Source organism: Bubalus bubalis, chromosome 8, assembly GCF_019923935.1.
Source record: "Bubalus bubalis isolate 160015118507 breed Murrah chromosome 8, NDDB_SH_1, whole genome shotgun sequence".
Taxonomy (NCBI): Eukaryota; Metazoa; Chordata; class Mammalia; order Artiodactyla; family Bovidae; genus Bubalus; species Bubalus bubalis.
Window position 1 is genome coordinate 9,397,283 of NC_059164.1, and position 25,989 is coordinate 9,423,271.

General features: G+C 36.5%; 1 protein-coding gene across 7 annotated transcripts in view; it reads left to right on the forward strand.

Moving 5' to 3' along the window:
* Positions 1 to 25,497, forward strand: part of ANKIB1 (ankyrin repeat and IBR domain containing 1) — a 154,813-nt gene extending 129,316 nt beyond the window's left edge. For 6 of the 7 annotated variants that reach the window (XM_044947138.2, XM_025290835.3, XM_025290833.3 and 3 more), the window contains 10 exons: positions 5,252 to 5,382; positions 10,170 to 10,304; positions 11,292 to 11,378; positions 11,463 to 11,529; positions 13,186 to 13,331; positions 14,323 to 14,501; positions 15,309 to 15,360; positions 20,799 to 20,913; positions 21,832 to 21,965; positions 22,323 to 25,497. In XM_044947138.2, coding sequence (XP_044803073.1) covers positions 5,252 to 5,382; positions 10,170 to 10,304; positions 11,292 to 11,378; positions 11,463 to 11,529; positions 13,186 to 13,331; positions 14,323 to 14,501; positions 15,309 to 15,360; positions 20,799 to 20,913; positions 21,832 to 21,965; positions 22,323 to 23,063 — 1,787 coding nt within the window. In that variant the 3' untranslated portion in view covers positions 23,064 to 25,497. The remainder of the gene's footprint in view (positions 1 to 5,251; positions 5,383 to 10,169; positions 10,305 to 11,291; positions 11,379 to 11,462; positions 11,530 to 13,185; positions 13,332 to 14,322; positions 14,502 to 15,308; positions 15,361 to 20,798; positions 20,914 to 21,831; positions 21,966 to 22,322) is intronic. The other variant, XM_044947137.2, reaches the window with a different exon arrangement.
* The last annotated feature ends 492 nt before the right edge of the window (positions 25,498 to 25,989 follow it).

Consider the following 25,989-nt stretch of genomic DNA (forward strand, 5'->3'; position numbering starts at 1 on the left):
CTTGCATAAGACAAAGATCTTGATAATGAAGAGAGAAGACAAATAGAGTTAGAAAATGGTGCACACAGTGTATACATGGCTATCTCTGGTGCTTGGAGATAGGGAGACCTCAAGTGAAAAACTGAAGGTCACCCTCAAAGAGTCCCAAATGGTATCTTATTTCAGAAAGATGGAGGAACTTTAGAAAATTCGATAGGAAGCAAGAGACCCAAGACACCCACAAGTGGTCTACTGTAGAGGGAGCCAACACCAAGATTGCAGGGAAGATTCCCTGTTGCTAAGAAAACTTTCTCACTGTCCTGATGCATACCCACCACAGTGAAAGCTGGTGGTGACCAGTAAACTCTTAATTTAAGTGTATGAAATTTATGGTAAGACTTAAAGCAAACAATAATAGGCCAATTGTAATACTTAAGTAGAACATCATTGTGAAATATACTAACACAAAAATAATACTCTAAAAAAGAAAAGTTTGATTTACTACTGTATTGGGTTTACATATTAGTTTGGGTCAGGGTCACATATATTTGACATAAGAATTTTCAACAGAACTGGTAGATTCATGAGAGTGTTTTCTCCCTTATCACCGGTTTTCCAGAGTCTTTAAATTATGAGACTTAAAAGGAGTGACAAAATCTAATTGATGAGAAAAATACTAGAAAATATACTGAGAAAATATTCTTTCAATTATTAATTGAAAGAATTAATTCCATATAAAGTTGAAACACTGTCTTTTACTACCGAACCTACCTCTATTGTAGCTAATCAGAGCAAGAAACAGGAATGATTATATTTTCTGTGAAATTGTAATTTATAAAAATTTAACACCAGTGTTTTTTCATAGTACACATAATAATGGTTACTAAATGAAATTCAAATAGTTTTTAAGAATTCAGTCTTTAAAAGCAACTTTGTTTTCACTAACAGATGTTGATTCTATTAATATATTGTTATACTGTAATACTTGATTAAATGAAATTAATTTTTCTTACAAAGAGACTGGATTATTAAGGAAAGAAGATCAAGATCCACATGCAGCTGAAAAAAGAGTTTGGAAGTCTGAGGGGGTGAAGAGGGCTCACCAGGTAGATTGAAGGGACCTTGCACACGTGTTGTAGGTACTGAGAAAAGTATATACAAAGGGCAGATGTCCGAAATGAGCTTGCTCAGAGCTCTGGTAGTGAAGGCATTTTTTCTAGCACAAGGATTTGTTGTTCTGATAGTCGATTATTTTCTGAACACCACTTACTTCATGTAATCCCCTAGAATGCAATCAGAAACTAGCATTCTTTCTCCAAGGGTGAGAGAAAAAAACTGTTATGTTGCAGGCCACACAGCTGCTTTGTTTAAATGCCTTTGTGCTTTATTTATTGTAACAATGGACAATAAAGGTCATAAGAATATATTGGAGCCTCTGAGCTAAAAATAACGTTGTTGCTAAAGGGAGGAGAAAGACCACTACTTTTAAACAAAAATCGGACATTGTACTTAGTAATTAGGTTTTATAGCAGCACCTTTTGTAGACAGCATTACCTCCAGAGCTCATTAGCAGCCACTATGGGTAGTAACTCTACACATGGACATCACCAGATGGTCAACACCGAAATCAGATTGATTATATTCTTTGCAAAGATGGAGAAGCTCTATACAGTCAGCAAAAACAAGACCGGGAGCTGACTGTGGCTCAGATCATGAACTCCTTATTGCCAAATTCAGACTGAAATTGAAGAAAGTAGGGAAAACCACTAGACCATTCAGGTGTGACTAAATCAAATCCCTTATGATTATACAGTGGAAGTGAGAAATAGATTTAAGGGACTAGATCTGATAGACAGAGTGCCTGATGAACTGTGGATGGTAGTTCGTGACATTGTACAGGAGACAGGGATCAAGACCATCCCCTGGAAAAGAAATGCAAAAAAGCAAAATGACCGTCTGGGGAGGCCTTACAAATAGCTGTGAAAAGAAGAGAAGTGAAAAGCAAAGGAGAAAAGAAAAGATATAAACATCTGAATGCAGAGTTCCAAAGAATAGCAAGGAGAGATAAGAAAGCCTTCCTCAGCGATCAATGCAAAGAAATAGAGGAAAACAACAGAATGGGAAAGACTAGAGATCTCTTCAAGAAAATTAGAGATACCAAGGGAACATTTCATGCAAAGATGGGCTCGATAAAGGACAGAAATGGTATGGACCTAACGGAAGCAGAAGATATTAAGAAGAGGTGGCAAGAATACACAGAAGAACTGTACAAAAAAGATCTTCACAACCCAGATAATCACGATGGTGTGATCACTGACCTAGAGCCAGACATCCTGGAATGTGAAGTCAAGTGGACCTTAGGAAGCATCACTACGAACAAAGCTAGTGGAGATGATGGAATTCCAGTTGAGCTATTTCAAGTCCTGAAAGATGATGCTGTGAAAGTGCTGCACTCAATATGCCAGCAAATTTGGAAAACTCAGCAGTGGCCATAGGACTGGAAAAGGTCAGTTTTCATTCACTACCACACAATTGCACTCATCTCACATGCTAGTAAAGTAATGCTCAAAATTCTCCAAGCCAGACTTCAGCAGTACGTGAACCGTGAACTTCCAGATGTTCAAGCTGGTTTTAGAAAAGGCAGAGGAACCAGCGATCAAATTGCCAACATCCGCTGGAACATCAAAAAAGCAAGAGAGTTCCAGAAAAACATCTCTTTCTGCTTTATTGACTATGCCAAAGCCTTTGACTGTGTGGATCACAATAAACTGTGGAAGATTCTGAAAGAGATGGGAATACCAGACCACCTTACCTGCCTTCTTGAGAAACCTATATGCAGGTCAGGAAACAACAGTTAGAACTGGACATGGAACAACAGACTGGTTCCAAATAGGAAAAGGAGTACGTCAAGGCTGTATATTGTCACCCTGCTTATTTAACTTATCTGCAGAGCACATCATGAGAAACACTGGGCTGGAAGAAGCACAAGCTAGAATCAAGATCGCAGGTAGAAATATCAGTAACCTCAGATATGCAGATGACACCACCCTTATGGCAGAAAGTGAAGAGGAACTAAAAAGCCTGTTGATGAAAGTGAAAGAGGAGAGTGAAAAAGTTGGCTTAAAGCTCAACATTCAGAAAACGAAGATCATGGCATCCGGTCACATCACTTCATGGGAAATAGATGGGGAAACAGTGTCAGACTTTATTTTTTGGGGCTCCAAAATCACTGCAGATGGTGATCACAGCCATGAAATTAAAAGACGCTTACCCTTTGGAAGAAAAGTTATGACCAACCTAGATAGCATATTGAAAAGCAGAGACATTACTTTGTCAACAAAGGTCCGTCTAGTCAAGGCTATGGTTTTTCCAGTGGTCATGTATGGATGTGAGAGTTGGACTGTGAAGACAGCTGAGCGCTGAAGAATTGATGCTTTTGAACTGTGGTGTTGGAGAAGACTCTTGAGAGTCCCTTGGACTGCAAGGAGATCCAACCAGTCCATCCTAAAGGAGATCAGTCCTGGGTGTTCATTGGAAGGACTGATGGTGAAGCTGAAACTCCAGTACTTTGGCCACCTCATGCGAAGAGTTGACTCATTTGAAAAGACCCTGATGCTGGGAGGGATTGGGGGCAGGAGGAGAAGGGGACGACAGAGGATGAGATGGCTGGATGGCATCACCGACTCGATGGATGTGAGTCTGAGTGAACTCCGGGAGTTGGTGATGGACAGGGAGGCCTGGCGTGCTGCGATTCATGGGGTTGCAAAGAGTCGGACACGATTGAGCGACTGAACTGAACTGAAGGGTAGTAAGTTCCTCCTGAAACTCCTGTTTTCCACCAAATTATCAAAGAATTCTCTGCCCCAGCACCCTAATGAAACCATCTTCCCAGGTGGGTTTAGAAATGGAGTGGAGTCTGAGCAGTTCATGGCCGCAGTTTTTTCTCTCTGCTATGTGGAAGAGCAGTGCTTTACAGTCAAGCAGTAGCTGCTGTTCTATTGTTGACACAAACTTAGGTAAGTAGGTACTAAGGGTTCCGTGTGGCAAGACACCATCCCCCCTCCACTGCTAGACTCCATCAAAGCGCTGCTGCTGGTGCTCAGCGCTTCCAGTTCATATGCAGAACTACTTCCCAAGGGTCAGACCGCAAAGCTTTGTCCCCTTCCCTCTCCAGGGATTTGAATCTAGGAGTTGAGTGACTTTTTCTTTTAGACTTCAAAACTTAGAGTTGATTTCTCCCCTGCTTTCCTCAGTAGGGCTAACCTCTTACCCCACCCTTTCTAGACAATCTGCATATAATGAGGGCCTTAATAGAATGGACCACTCTCAAGAATTTCACAGTGATTTTCAGAATCTCTTTTCAGTGAAGAAAACGTAGAACTTTCCTCTGTACTTGAAGTTAGAAAGCAAACTTGAGTACTGACAATCTTGCAGGAAAAAATAAATTTTAAATTACCCATCTGCCACTCTCTCCAGCCCCTAAATCTCTCTGTAGGTGGTGGTAGGGATTTATAGAATATAAAATGTAAAATTTAGAGTCTTTAAAAACCCTGACATTCTTTAAGATTGCAGATCTCATATTTAAGTAGAATAAATAGTTTATAAGATGGTGAAGAGTATAAGGTTGGTGTGGGGATAGCAGATGGGAGGACCTTGCCAGGTAGTCAGTCAGTGGCCAAATCATGAAGTCCATTGTGTTCTTTGCTGAAGAAATTTGATTAATCTTGTAGTCAGTGAGGAACAACTAAAAGATTTAAAGATTTGTATTTTTAAAAGATCACTTTACAGAGGCAATTTAGTGGGGTTTGGGGGATGAGGGAGAAGGATCTGGGGAGATTAAGTTGGTTTCTGTGTTTTAATTATCTAGGCAAAAAGGTTTGGAGGATCCTAGCTGGAAATGGAGAGGAGATGGATATGAAAAAGTAAGAGATAGAACCCGTGGGATACAGCAGATGAGGCAAAGAGGAAGATGTCCAAGATCATGTTCTTCCTAGATTGATTCTGGGTAGATAATCAGTCATTTACCAGCACAGGAGGTAGAGAAAGGAGATTGGGGGGAAATAATGAATTTAGTTCTAGACATGTCATTGGATTCATTTTTAGTTTATCTTAAATAATCATGGGTTAAAAACTTTGCCATAGACTCTGATAGAAAAATAAGTATATATATTTAAAATTGAGAGGCAACCTGCAAAGAAAACTTTGAGTCTTTTTCCATCTGAAGTTGTACACTAAATTGTTTATTTTTGTATTTGTGCTTAATACCCCAAAGTTGTAGGAGTCAGTGAAGCTTATGAGGATGCTGCCAATTGTCTCTGGTTGTTAACTAACTCCAAGCCTTGTGCGAATTGTAAGTCTCCAATACAGAAGAATGAGGGATGCAATCACATGCAGTGTGCTAAGGTAAGTTAAAGAGGATTGTACTTGCTTTGTGTTTAGAACCTTAATTTGATTGTGAATCCAAAGGAAAAATACTGTAAGCATAAAAATCTTGTCTTTCAGAGTGATTCTAGGAGATCGTATTCCACATTCTTTGTTAATTAACGTAAATGTTGATTTATATTACTAATTTTTACAATCATGGTGAATGTTAAAAACAAAGGTAAGGATTCCATGGTCCTTGTCCAGATCAGAGATGCCGGAGTCCATAATCTTCAGAGAGTTCTGTGTATATGTAAATATGTAAATGATCAAGTGCTACCTTACATAGAGATGTTACAAAACTTATTTTGGAGCATACTGCTTAGTCTTGAGGTTCAAATCAGGCCCCAAGCGAACCCTTTAAGCCCAAATTTAAATCCTGTATAAGAAAAGTGCCCAAAGCAGTGTGCAGACTTTAAGTTTGCTAGTAACAATCAATTAAATAAGTAACTTATTACTATATTGAAAGTGAAAATGTCACTTGGCTAAAAATTAATAATTACTTTTAAAAGGTTACCCTTCTGACTTAGTTGCACAGAAAGAAACTACTATATTTAAAAGAAATATTCCAGAAGTTAATATTTTATTAATCCATGCCTACTTTCATGACTGTTTTTGTTTAATTGTACTCTCAATTTTTTTCCTTTTCCTTGCAAATGCCATGTATATAAAAATATTTATTTAAAATTATTGAGAGAAGAGCAATATAATTATTCTGATTTAGGATGTGAAAGAAACCCGTACAGTTAAGATTTAGATAAAATACATCAATATCTTAAGTACTTATTGATTTTTTACCTTGAAGCTAATAATCATTATTACTATGACTTCAAAAATAATGACAGTTGCCAGATGATTTTATATTATAATAAACTAACATGAGTGAATTGTCTTAGTGAGACAGCAGTGATTTCCTCAGAAGAAAAACTTTGTACAGTGTTCTGAATGCTCAGGAGTGCTTGTTAGTTCAGCTGATCGGGGCAAAATTCTTTCATTTATATGCAGTTGTATTTCCAACATTCATATTAGTTTTTTCTTGGACAGTCTGATACAGACTACATAGATGTGTAAAAGAAAATTTTTTTACACAACAAAAGGTTGACCATAAAAAATCAGCAGATGGGGTACTAATAAAAAGACCAAATCCACTGTTGTTACCTTTATTTCAGTCATAGCACTCACTATTTCAGTTATAGCACTCACCAACAGTAAGTAGTTGATGAATACATATCAAGTAAATAAGTATTTTCATGAACTAATCAGGCTAATGATACAGGGTAACTTAGCTTAAAGTTTGCTTAAGCTTCTGTTACATATTAAAAGGAGCACTTACTTACATTCTATAAGAATAGTCTTGTTGTTGTTGTTGCTCAACATTTTTTAATATTTGATTTAAAATTATATGTATGTAAATGCATACCTATTTCTTATGGTCAGTTTCTGTACGTCATTAAACAACATTTATTTCCAGCAAACTCAGGCCCTGCCCTATCTCATTCTGATAATTTTTTTTTTAACTGAAGGATAATTTTTACAGAATTTTGTTGTTTTAGTATTTGCATTCAACAGAGGAAACTGATGAGTAATTCTTTCATTCTTATGACATAAAAGGAGACATCTAGAAAGTAAAAGTTTTTATGCTTTTAGAGGTTTTTTTAACTTTTAAGGTAGAACAAGAAGTCACATGTAATTGAATCCATATTATAACACAATGACTAAATGATAATATGTCTTTATTAGTTCTTCAGTGTTTATTATTACTCAATAGATTGTTTTTACTATCTGGAATCAAATTGTGAAACATTTTAAAATAATGATACATTTGGCAATATAAAAATAGATTCATCTTTTAAAAAAACTCAATTCATTTCCCTTTAGATGATTTTTAGGAAACTATTTAAATTTTATTCTTACACATTTTAAATCACTTGAAATTTGATCTGGTTCTGTGGAAAATGTATATGCTGCAACTAAAAAATTACAAATTATCAAAGTTCTATTTTCTTTTTCTTATCATAGAATGTAAAATTTCTTATCATAGAATGTAAAATAATAATAGGTAATTTTGCTCAACTCTTTCAGATAAATTTGAACTTGGATTTGAAATGGATTGATTTTCTAAGAAAATTTAATTTATTAAACTAACCCTAGAAAAAATATCCAAACAAACTCACCCCCCAGACGAGTTTTTTTCAACAATGTCTTCTTTAAAAGCAATAGCCCCTAACAGTTTCACAATAAAATTTTATCAAAACTTATGGAATAAGTAATTTCAATATGATTTGAACTGTTTCTGGGACAAATAGGAAAAAGGAAAAACCTGGAAACTTTCAGATTATTATTATAAAATGAGTAGAGCCTTGATATGAGTGCTTGATAAATATTGAATGTTTGTGTGTGTGTGTGTGTGTGTGTGTGTGTGTGCGTGCACGCACATGCACACTGAATCATGTCCAATTCTTTGCAATCCCAAGGACTGTAGCCCGCCAGACTCCTCTGGCCATGGGATTTCCCTGGCAAGAACACTGGGCGGGTTGTCATTTGCTTCTCCAGGGGATCTTCCCATCCCAGGGATCCAACGCACCTCTCTCGAGTTTCCTGCATTGGCAAGCAGGTTCTTTACCACTAACACCACCTGGAATCCCCATTGAAAGTATAGATCAGTCTTATTTATGAACAACAATGCATGAGTCCTAAATAAGATATTGGAGGAGAAAATACAGATATTAGCGAATATAATCCAACAGAGTGCATTAGAAGAGTAGTTGACCATCGGTTATATCTAAATGAAAAAACATGTTTTTAATTTTTTAAAAAGTAATTAATCACATGGGGTTTATTTCAGGAATATAAGAATGGTTTGATATTTTAAAAGCTATTACTGTACCTCATCTTAGTAGATACAAGATGAAAAACTATGTAAATTTTCTGTAGATGCTAAAAAAGGATTTAACAAAAACTCAGCAGCCATTCTTTATAAGACACACAAAGAAATAGGAATACACAAAATTTTCCTTTCAAGTATGACAAAAATAAATTTACTTTGTCCAAAAATTAACATGGTATTTAGTAGGGAAACTAGTGGTACTCTTCTAAAATTGAGAACAACATAAAAATGCTCTCATCACAAATATTATTAACATTGGACCGAGGATACCAGTCAACATAATTCAACAGTGAAAAGAAATTGAGGATGTAAAGGTTAGAAATGAGGTAATAAAATTGTCTCTTTTTTTTTACAGACAGCATGATTGTATACCTAGAAAACCCACAGAATCAACTGAAAAACTATTGCAAACAATAAAAATTTAATTATCTAGCAGAATACAAAAGTTATATGCAGAGAGTAATAGCCTTCACGTGTTCCAGCAACATCCAGATAGAGTATATGCTGAAAGAAAAGACTTCCTTTATCTAGAAAAAAGCTTAAGAAATGTGTAAGAGTACCTGAAGAAAATGTTAAGACCCCTATCTTTAGGTCTTAGAAGTGGACAAACAAATGGAAAGCTAACAAAGTTCTTAGAAAGATTACAGCAAAAATGCCAACAGATTTTATTTCTTCATCTAGACAAGTTAATTCAAAAATTCCTATGGAGAAACGAAATAAGAGCCAAAAAACTCTGAAAAAGAGCAGTGAGGAGGAACTGCTGCTAAGTTGCATCAGTCGTGTCCAACTCTGTGCGACCCCATAGACGGCAGCCCACCAGGCTCCCCCATCCCTGGGATTCTCCAGGCAAGAACGCTGGAGTGGGTTGCCATTTCCTTCTCCAAGTGAAAAGTGAAAGTGAAGTCACTCAGTCGTGTCCAACTCCTAGCGACCCAATGGACTGCAGCCTACCAGGCTCCTCCGTCCATGGGATTTGCCAGGCAAGAGAATTGAGTATAGTAGGCCACACTATAAAGGCTCAGTAATTAAAACAGCATAGCTCTGGTACATGAATCTACAGATCAACAAAACAAAGCCCAGGGAAATAGATACATACATGGGGATTTAGTGTTGGTAAAGGAAGCATCACCAACCAGTAGAGATATGTGGGCTGTGTAATAAATGGTATTGAGACAACTGGACAGCTGCATGGGAGAAAGTTTAATTCATACTGAATACCCAGATAAATTCTGAACAGATCAAAGATGTAAATATTTTTTAAAAATAAGCTGTAAACGTACCGCGAGAAAACATTGATTTAAATTAGGAAGATCTTTCTGACTCAAAATCCAAAAGCATTTAAGAGAAAAAAAGGATATATTTTCATACTGGAATGCTCGTATTTTTGGCATTGTTTGCAAATTACGGTAGTTAAAGAATTTTTTTAATGAGAAATAGGTTTTTTGTTAGATGTTCTGATTAAAGACCTTTTTAACTTACTCCCATTTTCAAAACCAGTTTGTCAAAGTCAAAGGTAGAGCTTTAGAGACCAAAGTAAGATTACTATGCACGTGAAAAATGAAGCATTTGTCAGTATCTGTTTTTGTTATTTGGAAAGAGTATCATATTGATATTTTTAAAGGTTTCTTGAGATTACTTAATATTATTTATATTTTAATTTATCCTTATAAACAATAATTTTAAACTACCCCCACAACTTTCCATAGTGCGGATAAGGCCTTCAGAGAAGACCTGAAACAGAGGGCTTGTCTTTGAGAAGGTTTGTGTCCCTGATCACACAGGCAGGATTGTTGAATCTCTTAACTAATTGATTAACTAGAAGTTGAAAAGTAATTTGCATACCAACATGGGGAGATGTTTGCACATATGTTTTCTTTTGCAGTGCAAGTATGACTTTTGCTGGATTTGTCTGGAAGAATGGAAAAAACATAGTTCTTCCACTGGAGGATATTATAGATGTACTCGCTATGAAGTCATTCAGCATGTGGAGGAGCAATCCAAAGAAATGACTGTGGAGGTAGAGAAAACTGTTTAAGCCAAGACCTCTGGTTAAGCCACTTAATACCAGTGGAAGTATTTTGCATTTCTTCTTTTCCTACCTTTATTGTAATGAGGCATTAAATTCAATACACTTTTACATAGCCTTTAATTTAAACAAAATGGCTCTATAAGCCTGAGCTCTTTTTTTTTTTTTTTTAATTTTTTCTTGTTTATATGGGTAATATCAGAGAAGACATATATCCCAGCATAACTCTAAAATGACTTAAAAATAATTTTAACATTATATCAACAATATGATATGTTATTTCATACAATAGTATCTTAGTCCGCTTGGCTGCCATAACAAAATACCATAGACCAAGTGGCTCAAATGACAAAAATGTGTTTTTCACAGTTCTTGAGACTACGAAGTCCAGGATCAGGATCTATGCCAGTTCAGTTTCTAGTGATGACCTTCTTCCTGGCTTACGGACAGCTGTCTTTTTACTGTGTCTTCACAGGGAGGAGAGAGAGCAAGCTCTGGTGTCCCTTCCTCTTCTTGTAAGAGCACCAGCTCTGTTGGATTAGATCTCCACCCTCATGACCTTGTTCCACCTTTATCACCTCACAGGGTGATATCACAGGGCCTGTTTCCAAATATAGTCACGTTGGGGGTTAGACATTCAACATGAATTTGATGGGAGACACATTTCTGTCCATAGCAATAAACAATATAATAAAACATTGAAGATCTGATGACCATAGGGCTTGAGAGACATATTTACCTCACACTTTGGGAATAGTGGATTCAGTGGTTTGTCACAGAAAATACAAATGCAAGACTTTATCCTGGAAAGCGTTTAAAATGTATTGGTTATTATTTTCTCAACAAAGCAAGCAACAAATTTGTATGCATTACTATCTTTTATTAATAAAAATTTTTTGTGTGGTCAAAAAAAGCCCAATTTTAATAGCTAGTACTTTTGTTTATGTTATAAAAGTCATTTGGACTTCTGTTTCTTAGGCTGAAAAAAAACACAAGCGATTTCAGGAACTTGACAGATTCATGCACTATTATACAAGATTTAAAAATCATGAACATAGCTATCAGGTATGTCCTATATCATTTCAGATGTACTGTATAATACTGTTGTGAGTAAGAAAGAAAATGATATGTTTATTTCTATTCCTTTAGTTAGAACAACGCCTTCTTAAAACAGCCAAAGAAAAGATGGAGCAATTGAGTAGAGCTCTCAAAGAAAGTAAGTTATAAGTGATATATATGATAGTTAATATAAAATATCTGTCATGCTTAAATCACTTCTTTGGTAGGAGATTAAGACCCTTAAAGGAATATATTATCTCCATTAGCTCATTTGGTAGTTTGGAGTTCTTTGAAGTCCAGAGTGCAGTTTAGCATTTGAGGCCCCTGATTAGGTTTTCCACCTGGCTTACCTCACCTTCTCCTCAGCACACATCATGGTTTTGCTTACTCTGCACCATTGTTGATGCTCTACAATGTGGGCAAAAGTATATGGACTGAAAAGGCATCCCTGACCTAGTCAACAGAGCAGGATTCACAGGCTGTCCAGTTGTATGACTAACTCCCAAAGATTCTTGAGAAATTTAGCAGAGTGCTTTATGGAATGGAAGTCAAGTACGGGTTTGGGAGAAAATCATCTCATTGGTAAATAATGGAAATTGGAGTCAAAAAGCAAAGGCATGAGATAGCGCTTACTTATGGTCCCTAAAATGGAAGTTCAAAAAGAACATTCCTAAAAATGGATTGAATACTAGTTACATAATTAGAATATAATAAATACCTCACAGTGACTATACAGCATACAGGTTCTGGCATGTTTGTTTTAAAAAGTCATATTTTTTAAATTATAGCTTATCTATAAAAGGTTTTAAGCCTAAAATGCAATCAATCATCTTTATGTTTTTTTGGTCCATTTTATAAAAGTAGTGAGTACTAACAGCCTTTTCATGAGAATAACTTCCTTACTAAAACAATAACTGTAAGCTAAATAGCTTAGAATGGGACAAAAAGCATCAATAGCAGCTTAATCTCCTTGTTAATTACTAGTTCTTAGACCATAGTAATGACGTAACTATATCAAGCCAATAGTAAACTCTTGAAGTGTTAACTGTCCACAGTAAAAATTGAAAGAAAAAATCTTCACAGATTCTACAGTATGTTCTGTCACCGATGTGTCCCTAATACTTAGAACAGTGCCCAAAACATGTAAATATAAAATAAATACTTGTAGATTTGAATTGCTGCTTCTGTTCAACTTTCTGGAGGTTCTAGCCAGCATAGTAAGATATAAGAAAGAATCAAAAGAAGATTCAGAAAGGAAGAAATGAAGCTACTCTTCCCCTCTTCTGCTCTCTCTCTCCTTGAAGTGTTCATTTACTGCTAATAGCATTCACTACCCAGTTGTTCCCCCACAGTGTTATATCTTTTACCTTACAATATCATTTTTGAAGAAGCATAATTTATAATTAGACTCTTTTTTTTTTAAGAACTTAGGAAGGCATTTGTTCTAAATTCTGCTAGGGACAACCTGAGAAACTTAGTAAAGCCTAGAACTTAAAGCTAGATTTGTTTACAAACAGGGTGAGAACAGAATCCAGGATCATTGTATGCTTTCCTTTAGGACTGCATTCCTGGGATACTGCAGGGGTGTGTTCCATTTATAAATGTATGCAGGTCACATAAATGCAAAATGTATGAGTTTTACATAGGTTTTTAGTCTGATTCAAGTAAATATTATGATATAGCTTCTTCAGTTTCTTCTTGGAGATTTGTCTCTTTTTTTTTTTTTCTTTTCTTTTAAGAAAACTTAGTTGTTTAATTTTATAACAGCATATTTACAAAGAAATTTTTTTACCGTGCCTGGTTTACTTTATAGCTGAAGGAGCCTGTCCAGATACCACTTTCATTGAAGATGCAGTTCATGTGCTCTTAAAAACTCGACGCATTCTTAAGTGTTCTTATCCATATGGATTTTTCTTAGAACTTAAAAGCACAAAGAAAGAAATTTTTGAACTCATGCAGGTAAGATATCTTTTTTTATTAAACTTAAATGCAGTTATGATGAAAAACAGGTTTTCTCCTTTCTCAACCACTTTACAACTAAGTTTTATCTTACTGGAGTGTAATTAACAATTTTGTTTCCATTTTTAGAATGGTTTTTAAATAAAACAAAAGTTACAGTAATAAACTGAAATTTTCTTTATGTTTGAATTTGTCACTATGCAGATTCGAGTGAGCTCTGAGCTAGGCAAGCATTTCCCACTGCAATTATTTATTTTAAACTGGTTGAGGTTGAAATCTGGCCTGATAGAATTTTATCTTCAAAAGTGAAACTAACAGCATCACTTACTAGACGAGAACATTGGTATTTGCCAGTTCATTTTAACAGTGCAACTGAAAGAAAAACTTAGCGTACTTTTAAAAAATAAAACATTTAATTAAGCCAACTGACATGAGTATAGCCAACCAAGTATATTATACATTCCTCTTTTTTTGAAGTAACCAAACTTTCTCCTCTTGCTACGGATGTTTTTATCATCCGTTTAAACTCCCCTCTACTAATTTATGTCTTGTATTTCTTTCAATGCTTGATATTCGTATTCTCCATGAGGTCTTCCAGACATAACCCCAGATCCCAAAGGTTTTGCCTTGCCTCACCTTCCTTCAGCATTTACATAAAGTCTATGCCATGTGGCCTTCACTTGCATGTACAATGCTTTGAATTTTGTTAGTTCTTTTTCACACAGGCAAGTTTATAAACTTTTTTTATACAGCTGCTGTACTCACTACTGCTTTGTAATCCATACCAACTACATTGCTATAAATGCCTGTTGAATGAATGGTGTTTTCCTAAAATTTGCATAGTAGAAACTTGTTAAATTGGAAGTTACTATGATAGTTGGATTACTTTCTGATTTCAAAAGAGAGTTAGATTTAACCAGATAGATACTGAATTTGCTATTGACTTACCCATTTATCCTATAATTTTTTTGTTTGTTTTTTCTTAACATAGACAGACCTAGAAATGGTCACTGAAGACCTTGCCCAAAAAGTCAATAGGCCTTACCTTCGCACACCCCGCCACAAGATCATCAAGGCGGCATGCCTCGTACAGCAGAAAAGGCAAGAGTTCCTGGCGTCTGTGGCTCGGGGAGTTGCTCCTGCAGACTCACCAGAAGCTCCACGACGCAGGTAAAAAGGATGCACACTGTGAACCTCACCCTAGCACCAGCCACAGAGGCAGCAAGTGTATTTTTTGTCCAACTGGGATTCATATTCCTGAAAGTTACTTATACCTGAAATATCAATAGCTTATAAAAGTATGTTAACTTCTTTTTGGTGATTTTTTTTTCCCCAGTACTATTTCTGTTTTTCTTGTTATTTTTTGTTGGTCATTGTGTACTTTCTCAGACTAAATTAAGGTAGGTAAATTTCACACTTCAGTGAACTCATAATTCAAGTATTGTAATGTGTCATTTTGACAGTCATAGACATGATGTAGAATTTGGAAGCCTTGCTAACTTATTATCGTCATACTTGTATTTTCTGGTAAAAAGTTGTGAGGAAATTAGAAATCTGATGTTAGTAAAGTTTTGTAATTGATCCACATACTCATCCATTAAAGAACAGTTGAGTTTGGTTGTTTTATTTCAGATACTTATACTGACATTATAAATTGAAGCATATTTTCTTGTTTGTACTAATTATAAGGATTAGAAATTCCTTGGACCCTTATTTTTATATAAACACTTAAAAATAGAAGCAATCATAAAAAATACTCTGGTATAGCATGGTGATTTTTAATTTTCCACCATTTTACATAAACATAAAACAACATAGAATTTGAAAGAATTATTTTAATTATATTCAGTAGTTGGTCTTTGGTTAAGCAAGTTCCAAGCAAAGGAGTTAGAAGTAGTGTTCAAAGGACAAGGGTCTGATTATTTGAACTTTGTTGTACTGATAAGAAATCAAATGGTGTGTCTGATTTCTTTGTAGCTTTGCTGGTGGAACATGGGATTGGGAATATTTAGGATTTGCATCACCTGAGGTAATTGTTTTGTGGGGGTTGGGTTGGGTTGGGTTGGGTCAGTTATAATTTTCCTTAGTGCAATCCTGCTTATATTTGCACCCTCATTTGTTTATTCTTGCCTGGAAAATCCCATGGGCGGAGGAACCTGGTAGGCTAAAGTCCATGGGGTCTCAAAGACTCAGACACAACTGAGCAGCTTCACTTTCCCTTTCACTTTTTCTATTCTCTAAATATCCCTTTGAGGCTGTAAACAATGTTTTTTCTTTCTTTTATTGTAACAGTGCCTCAGCAGAGCCTACATTTACCTTCTTATGGTATTGAATTATCATCACACTATTAAATGCATACCCCCTCTTATAATTTTTAATTACTGAATTTTAATTATGGGAGACCAACTTAGGTTATATTTTTGGAAAATATCTTTAACAGAAATAGGAATTTTATGTATTAGAAATTCATTTCTAATGATAATATTACTTGTTTCAGTCTGAATTTATAAAAAGCATAAATACAAAATCTATTTTTTTAAGTTATTGAAACAACCTGTTAGAATTGATTTATAGTCAGTTAGGTGAAAGCTTAACATTAATGTTTTATGCAGAAAGAATGCTTTGATCATTTGCTTTTTGCTTCTCTTTAAGATGTTCACAATCTTGTTTTCATTGTTGTTGTTTATATCCCACTTTAAAATAAGAAGGTCCATAATACTGCAAATAGCAATAAAAACAAGATAAAGCGAAAATCTTAAACATATTGCTATTTTCTGAGATTTAAATTGCCACTGTCACTGCTAAGTCTGAGTTTAAATGGTTTTAGCAGTTCTCTCTACTTTGTTCTTCATACAACAGTATACCATTCGACACTTTGATATAACCTTTTAACTTAATTCTTGTAAACTATGAAACCTTTATCATTTATAGCCCATATAATATCTGCAACTGAAAGACAATGGAAATGATTATTATTCGTAAATGACTGTGGTTTATTTAAATCAGATACTTTCTCTTTTCAGCTGCTGAGAATACTTGCAGTCACCTTGTGGCCTTTTGATATTGGTAGATATATCCAAAACAGCATTGACTTGAGGAAAAATTTGTGCTTAGAGCTCTGATATGAAAATTTTAAAGTCACTTAAATTTTTAAAGAATTTTTGATATATTAATGGATTTTCTATTGTAGAACAAATTATGAACCTTTTCTTTACTGGAACCTATACTTTAATATTTCTGTGTTATAATTTCAGCTTTGGGGATAGTTCGGAAAATTTCCACCTTAAAGGAGGAATAAATAAGCTTCAGTTATCAAAAACAGAGTACACAGATTTCAGTATCAAGGTAGAAACACAATAGAGCAAAAATATATTCACAGTCAGGTTTGCATCATCTTGAGACTTCTGACTATGGCAGTAACTTAAAGAATTTCAAAATATTTGTCCTTGAATATTGAGAGCCTACTAATATGATTGACACAATTTCATTTTAGTAAAAATAGAGAAGCTTTTTATCTCACGTGTAAATATTTCTAAATAAAATTATTGAGCTCTTGTTCTCTAGGGATTGAAAAAATGTGAAATTATAAATAATATTTTATTCTTAAGAATAATTAAACTTTTTTATTCTTTAAGGTATTTGGCACATTGAGCACCAAGCTTTTGTGTAAACATTGCAAATCCAAAGAATTACCATGCCACATGAAATTTTAAAATTTGTCATGTGTGTGATTATCAAGTATCTACCAAAATTATATCTTTGAAAATTAGTTCTTTGCCTTTATATAGATTATGAAAAAAATAATGTTACCAAACTTCAATAGACTTTTAGGTTGAATTTATATTTTTTGTTAAGGTTAATTAGATCTTATTCTTTTTAAGCTAAATTGAATGAGTCATTGACAAGCATCAATATTTGTTTTGTGCCACTTTAAGGGCTGTGGGACTTCCCTGGTGGCTCAGTGTTAAAGAATCTGCCTGCCAGTGCAGGTGCTCCATGAGACATGGGTTCGATCCCTGGGTTGGGAAGATCCCCTGGAAAAGGAAATGGCAACTCACTCCAGTATTCTGGCGTGGAGAATTCCATGGACAGAGGAGCCTGGCAGGCAGCAGTCCATAGGATCGCACAGAGTCGGACACAAATGAGCAACTAAAATAACAACAAAGGCAGTGGAGCCCAGAGGAGAGAGTGTGATCAAGATGTCTCAGGGACACCAGAATTCAAGGCCTAACCCTATAACTTAAGGTCGGCTTAGGCTGTACCTTCCTTCATTTCTCATCTTTCAAATGTGGATCCTGATATCTACCCCCATGGAAGTTCTGGAAAGATTAAAGCATCTGTTTAAGTCACTGACAGAGCTGGTGTTCAATAAACGGTGGCTGTTATTATTTACAAGAATAAAAAACTCCTGGCAGCTTTTCCCCCTATAAATCCTAGAACTTCTCATTCTTCTCTGTAGCCATAACACTCTCAAACCTATTGGAGTTTTCTGACTAAAGCCTTTCATATGCTTACTTGGAGATCTTAGGAATCCATGGAAGTTTTCAGATAAGTTTACTTTTATGAAAACAATTTTTTAAAAGTCTATTACATGGTGAGAGAATGCCATTTGATTTTTTTATCAGAATAATTATAACAAGTTTCTTTTACAGTTGTTTTTCAACTATTCAGTTTTCTTCAATGGAAATACGTATATTCTATGAAATAGTTTATTTAATTCTGAGTAACTTTGTACCATCACCAAGTGTACAAAGTAAACAAATTCTTTCTAAAGATAAATCTCAAGTTCCGTTCAGTCGCTCAGTCATGTCCAACTCTTTGTGACCCCATGAACCGCAGCACGCCAGGCCTCCCTGTCCATCACCAACTCCCGGAGTTTACCCAAATTCATGTCCATTGAGTCGGTGATGCCATCCAACCATCTCATCCTCTGTCATCCCCTTCTCCTCCTGCCCTCAATCTTTCCCAACATCAGGGTCTTTTCAAATGAATCAGCTCTTCGCATCAGATGACCAAAGTACTGGAGTTTCAGTTTCAACATCAATCCTTCCAGAGAACACCCAGGACTGATCTCCTTTAGGATGGACTGGTTGGATCTCCTTGCAGTCCAAGGGACTCTTCAAGAGTCTTCTCCAACACCACAGTTCTAAAGCATCAATTCTTTGGCGCTCAGCTTTCTTTATAGTACATCTCTCACATCCATACATTACCACTGGAAAAACCATAGCCTTAACTAGACGGACCTTTGTTGGCAAAGTAATGTCTGCTTCTTAATATGCTGTCTAGGTTGGTCATAACTTTCCTTCCAAGGAGTAAGCGTCTTTTAATTTCATGGCTGCAGTCACCATCTGCAGTGATTTTGGAGCCCCAAAAAATAAAGTCAGCCACTGTTTCCCCATCTATTTGCCATGAAGTGATGGGACCGGATACCATGATCTTAGTTTTCTGAATGTTGAGCTTTAAGCTAACTTTTTTACTTTCCTCTTTAACTTTCATCAACAGGCTCTTTAGTTCTTCTTCACTTTCTGCCATAAAGGTGGTGTCATCTGCATATCTGAGGTTATTGATATTTCTCCAGGCAATCTTGATTCCAGCTGTGCTTCTTCCAGCCCAGCGTTTCTCATGATGTACTCTGCATATAAGTTAAATAAGCAGGGTGACAATATACAGCCTTGATGTACTCCTTTTCCTATTTGGAACCAGTCTTTTGTTCCATGTCCAGTTCTAACTGTTGCTTCCTGACCTGCATACAAGTTTCTCAAGAAGGCAGGTCAGGTGTTCCCATCTCTTGAAGAATTTTCCACAGTTTATTGAGATCCACACAGTCAAAGGCTTTGGCATAGTCAAAGGAAGAGGAACCAGGGATCAAATTGCCAACATCTGCTGGATCATCGAAAAAGCAAGAGAGTTCCAGAAAAACATCTATTTCTGCTTTATTGACTATGCCAAAGCCTTTAACTGTGTGGATCACAAAGATAAGTCTCAAACTGGCATAATATTTTGTTGCCATCTTTGTCTGAGAAATGTGGTAGTACTTGGTGGTCCTGTGAACCATGATGACATAGTCATCCAGTTTTAGATCACCAGCCTCCAGGAAAAGAGGAAACGATGCCTCAGCTCAGCAGTAAATTTTAAAGAACCTGGTTAATCTCTCTGGACACTTGTAGTATCTTATGTTCATTTATTTCCAACCTGATAGGATGCCTTCCATTCTTTAATTAGAGTCCAGCTACTTACATAGATAAAGGAGAATTTCACCTGAGTCATACGATGTGAAAGTTTTACTGGGATTATAAAACTTACTCTCATCTATTTGTTACTTTCACAATATAATCATATTGAATATTCTAGAGTAACTAGATAATCATAGTAACTAGATAATCACGAATCAAACTAAAATCATATTTTAGTGTGTATCACTCAAAGATTCTACAATGATTCTCAAAATTAGCCTTTTTATGCTGGTATGAGGGCTTCTCTGGTAGCTCAGTCAGTAAAGAGTCTGCTTGCAGTGCGAGAGACCCGGGTTCGATCCCTGGGTCAGGAAGATCCCCTGGAGAAGAAAATGGCAAACCACTCCAGTGTCCTTGCCTAGAAAATCCCATGGATAGAGGAGCCTGGTGGACTGCAGTCCATGAGAATACACAGAGTTGGGCACAACTGAGGACTAACACACACATGCTGTATCATGTACACTGGTCTGTCACTAAAATCTGGAAAAGGACATGTGTACCCAGATGATAGCAGATAGTCCCAGGTTCTGCCTCCAGTGATAGCAAACCCACTTAAAACTGTTATCACAAATGTGAAATAGGCTAGGGGACATTTGCCCACATCTGTGTCTTCCCATATGCTAAATTGAAAACACTTTGCCTTGCCTGGGCTGTAGATCACCCTACATATGAGCTAACACAGGAAGGAAGCCAAGTAGTACCTTATTTTAAAGGTAACCTCATATTCTTTTTTGCAGTGAATATGGTTTGTAGTAGTCCCAAAGAATACCAGATCCATCAATCTTAACAAGTACTTAACTGTTTGTGCTTTTGTTTTTCCTTTTTTTTTTTTTCCTCCTGTTGCATATATCACAGTCCTTTTTTAAAAACCAGACCTCCAGAGAGGGCCTAACTCATATCAGTAAAATTATTCTGATATTAGTTATAACTTTAGATAACAAGATCCAGGCATATGAAATGAGGCTCAGTTATGATCTAGCATTGGAGCTTGCAAGTATTCCAAATTTACTCAGACAGTTACAGTGGCTATGTAAAATTTTTCTTTTCCATTTTACCTTTTCTGTTTTCCTTAGCATGGCAAAACCTGAAGTTTCTTTTTCTAAAGCCAAGTGATTTTATAATATGTGTATAAAATCACACATTTTTTTTCCTGGAAAAAAAGTGTATGGTTGGTTTTATTTGCATTTTAAAATGTGCATGCTCTCCCGTGTTTTATAACCTGTGGTTTATGCAGGAATATGCTGAATTTCAGTATCGGAGGAGGCACAGACAACAGCGCCGGCGAGGAGACGTGCACAGTCTGCTGAGTAACCCTCCAGACCCCGACGAGCCAAGTGAAAGCACTTTAGGTGAGTCCTTGCATTGGGTTTGTTGTACTCTCTTAGTTCTCTTGCATGTCTTCAAAAAGTGGCTAATCTAAATGTTGTGAAAGAGTTTGTAATTTAGGTATACAGTCAGCATGCAGGTGCTTCTAATGTCACAGGATGCAGAAAACCAGGGCGATTAAAACCATGGACTGGGGAGTCAGACAGACCTGAGCTCATGTCTCCAGCTCTGCTGCATGTCTCTGTGAAGCTTTAGTCCCCCAACCTCTCCAAGCTTTGGTCTCCTCATTCTAGAGAAGCAACAACAGTAGTGTCACCTTGTGGGCTTGTTGTGAGCATTAGGTAGTGTCTGTAAAACCCTTAAATACAAATAGCACTTGATAGATTGTAGCTGTTGGTTACTCTTAGTGTGTTCATGAAATATTTTTCTCCTAACCTCAGTTTTCCTATCAACATTTTTAAAATTCCTAGTAGTGAAGATAAATTATCATCCTTTAAATATTAAATTGTTAATTGAAAATCTTCAAACTACAGCAGTGTCAGCAGCTCATCTTTAATATATCAGGATCGACAGGCTTAAAGATTAGCTTTGGGGGCTATTGTAACTTGCAAATTCTTTAGTTTTAAGAACTCTGAAAACTAAAACACCTTTCTTGTTGCCTAAGGGGAAGAAAACGAACACTTGGTAGCACTTGCCTTTATGAATAGAACAATGTATAATCTAAATAAAGTTGTAAAGACTGATCATGGATTTGAAATAATTGTGTTAGATATATATTGTTGCTTGTGGTGAGACATTATGGATGAAAAATCTCTGAAAGATGAAGTGAACTTGTGGCCCCGGGCTTTCACCAGCGCTCAAAGAGAAGTCACTGATTTAGTTAAAAAGATGTACGAGGCCTGATGTGACTAAACTCTCTGGCACTGCTTGCTTTGACACAGATCTCCCGGAAGGTGGCGGTGGCCGCAGGCCAGGCACCTCCGTGGTAAGTTCTGCATCTATGAGTGCGCTGCACACCTCCTCCCTGCGTGACTACACACCCGCCAGTCGCTCCGAGAACCAGGACTCTCTTCAGGTAGCCTTTCTGGGCAACTTCGTTGCCCCTGCCTTTTGCTCTTTCTCCCTTGAGCCTGGCTTCCTATTTTTACTTCTGTTGCTCTCCTTTTTCTCCCTTCCCTTCTACAATCTTTGCTTCAGAGCTATACTACAGGGAAAGATTTTTCCATTTCAGATTTACACTTAAGTAATTTATTTTCCCTTTAGCATGGGCAAGGAGAAAATTAAAATAAGATTCTAGTAGGTCAAAAAGTTCTTCTGTATAAATAGAGGTACTATTAATTATCTGTTTGGTAAAAGAACAGTGGCAGACCTCACTGGGTTCAATCATTTTTCCTTTTAAATTTTGCAGTAATTTTACTTTCTGTTGCCTCAGGCTCTGAGTTCCTTGGATGAAGACGATCCCAATATACTTCTTGCAATACAGTTATCTCTGCAAGAATCTGGGCTGGCCATCGATGAAGAAAGTACAGACTTTCTCAGTAATGAAGCATCCTTAGGGGCAATAGGCACCTCTTTACCTTCCAGACTGGACTCCGTCCCCAGGAACACAGATAGCCCTCGAGCTGCATTGAGCAGCTCTGAGCTGTTGGAACTTGGTGACAGCCTCATGAGACTAGGAGCAGAAAGAGACCCATTTTCAACTGACACCCTGAGTTCCCACCCTCCCAGTGAGGCAAGAAGTGAATTCTTCCCCTCATCCAGTGACCCTGACTCAGCCAGCCAGGACGCCAACATCAATGACAATCTTCTTGGCAATATCATGGCTTGGTTTCATGACATGAACCCTCAAAGTATTGCTCTGATTCCTCCAGCAGCTACAGAAATCAGTGCAGATTCTCAGCTCCCCTGTGTCAAAGACGAGTCAGAAGGTGTGAGGGATGTGGAACTGATGCCTCCAGAAGATTCAGTGTTTGGAGATGCTGCGATCAGTGAAGGTAGAGGAACCCAAAGAGGAGAAGAAAATGCTTTGGAGGGAAATATTCTGGCTGGGGAAGCAGCATCTCAAGCTGGCGACAGTGGTAATGAGGCTGCCAGCAAGGGGGATGGTTCCGATGTTTCAAGTCAGACACCTCAGACCTCAAGTGACTGGCCTGAACAAGTCCACTTAGTATGAACTGCACATCTCGGGGCTCTAGTGACTTGCAGGTACAGATGGTATGCTAGTGGAGTATGCTTTACAGAGACTTGATCCACTTAATTCCAATTAATTATAAACCACTGACATTAGGATTAAATATGAAGGAGTTCCCTTGAATGGTATAGCTTCATTTCTGATTTTAACCTGACAGGGAATTTCTTCTGTATTTAATTGGATAGCTTTTCCCCTTCATGCTGACAAACAGAAGAGCCGGAGAGATTAACACAAATGGAATAAATAGCTTAGATTCCACATTCAAGAAAATGCAGTCCTCTGTTTAGATCAGCAGTACTTAAATTGAACATTAAATGAAAGGCTTACTTTCTAATCCTTGGGTGGTTTTTCCTTTAAAAAAAAAAAACTGAAAGTTTTCTTCATTTCAGAAGTTATTTTGGACAGATCTAACATTTCATTCCTCCATCTCTCTGTGCTCTTCTGTAACTTTCCTTCTTCCTTTTTGTCTGAGCGGTGTGAATTGAGGTAGCCAAGGCTTCTCTTTAGCGTTGCGTCTACCACAGTGTAATTAATTTTAATTTCACATGAATCGGAGATCTCTTTTCATGTCTATTTGCAGTCCACTTGTGCCAAACTCTGACTCGTGCGCTAACAAGGCGTTCAGGTGTGCGGTGTCCCAGAGGGCTTCCAAGCAGTCTCAGCCTTCCTGGAAGTAAAAGGTGCCACTTGGTAGCAGTGATGTTCCAGAATTTAGTGGGCTTTTGTTGCCATGGAGACTGCATTTAAATAAATGTAGCCTGTAGCTTAAGTTAACTAAATCTAATGCTGCTGTTCAAAACAGTTTATTTTAATATTAAAATACAGTTGATTAGCAACAGCGGTGCTGTATTTTAAGAGACACTTTATTGGAAGTGCAATCATAGTTCTTTGTTTTCACAATTTTACAGTGCATTCTAATTACTAATGGGTGCAATTACTTTTAATGGTAAGTGTTTTATAAAATAGAAAAAAAAAGTGGAGTTTTCATGAGTTATAGTAAATCCCACAATTATTAAAAAAAAAAAAAAAAAAAAAAACAACTCAGTAAAGCATCCTGCGCAACATGTTACCGTGCCTTTGCCTCACCTCAATGGGTAGTTGCCAGTCAAGTAAGTAATTCCAACTTCAATGTCTCTTCTGAAGTAACTATGCTGTATGAATTGCAAAGACCTCCATAAAACCACCCATGGCCTTGCCTTTACAGTAAATATAACAACTAAATGTTCAATCGGTTTGTTTGACTAAATCGCAAATGCTGACGTGTTTGTTCTATTGCACAATACTCATTTGCTGTGTGATTACTGTTTAGTGTTGGAAAAAATCAACTTCCTAGTTACCAGTGTCTTACTGTGAAGAAAATGCTGGTCTTAGTTGTAATTAAGATACAGTGGTACAGTGTGTAATTAAAACTAGAATAAACTGTTGGAATCGCTGTTTTACTTACATAATATGAAAACTAGCTTAACATAAGCCAAATAGATATGCAACACTCTATTTAATGTTTTGCCAGATTCTTATCAGAAATCTACAGATACCAAAATTCCAGTACCAAGTTTGTACAGGCAAGTCCTGGGATGGGTGAAAGGTTATGTTCGTATTAATATCCACATGAGCTGTAATTAACAATTTTTGATTACTTTTTGTCCCAAACCCTGCTTTTGGAATTTCCTTGTACTTCGAATCGTATGGCTCAGACATTATATTAGAGTATTTAATATTCCCCTCTTCCCTTAGGATAAACTGTGTGGGAATTGCTCCTGTGCCATGGATATCGGAAGTCCACATTGGTTTTTATTTCCCCAGCTGTCAGAAACATTGATTGATATCAATCCCTATTAAAATTAGTTGGGGAAAATATTACCTTTATCTACAGTGTATTACTGTATGTGAAACTGAAATAGTCCATTAAAGGATTTTTTTACCAGTTTAATTTAGATTGAAAATATCAACACCAATCAGTTTTTAGATCAAGCTGTAGTTTTTCAATAGAAGGAGTCTGCCACACTGAGGCGGCTGCAGAGCCGCGGTGCCGGGGAAAGAGCGCCGTGCCGGCAGTGTCGTCGAGGCTTCTGGTTCCACACGCGTGTGCACTTCCCTGTGTTTCTGTGGTCTCTCCTGAGCATGAAAAGGATCAGTATCCAATTTGTATTTCCTTGGTACATATTTTAAAAACACAGTCACTGACTTTACGATTCAGAAATAAAGTTTGGCAAAGCCTATTTTGTAAACAAGTTAATTTTATAATGTAAGAAAAAATTACTCTAACCTTGACTTGTTATTTGCACTTTCATAGTCTATACTTGATACATTCCCACTTTATATACAATAGGATTCTACAAACGTGTAGATGTTTGGCCAAATGAATGCTGTTAATAATATGTAAAATTCTTTGATTAAACATTTATTACTTAAACTACTTCACTTTTGTCTCATTATAGACTTTGTTTAACCAAGTCAGGAAGCTAATCTTCTTCACATTAAATTCCCTCTAATATGATGGGGTTAATTTGGTTCTTACATGTAATAGATTAATTCCTAATATTTTCTATACTAGCCCACTTACTGAGCATTTTATACCCCAGAGATAAGCCTAAAACGTTGCATGATAATGTGTTAAAACATTGTGACTTCAGCACTCATTATTTTTAATCACTGTAACAACTTTCAGAAGAAAACTTATGGTTTTTCCTTGAAGTCTCTAATAGAGACATAGAAAAAGAATTTTAAGATAGTTTGTGAAATTGCTTAGGATAGGAAAAATTTTTTATGCCATATGAATAGAAATGCCTGCTTCTCAATCATTTAATTGTTCTTTTCCGTCTAAGTAATTACAGCAGCCCCCGGCATCTGAACTTCAGTGCTCAGACACAAGTCCCAGACCCCCAGCTGACACTTCACAGCATGTGCG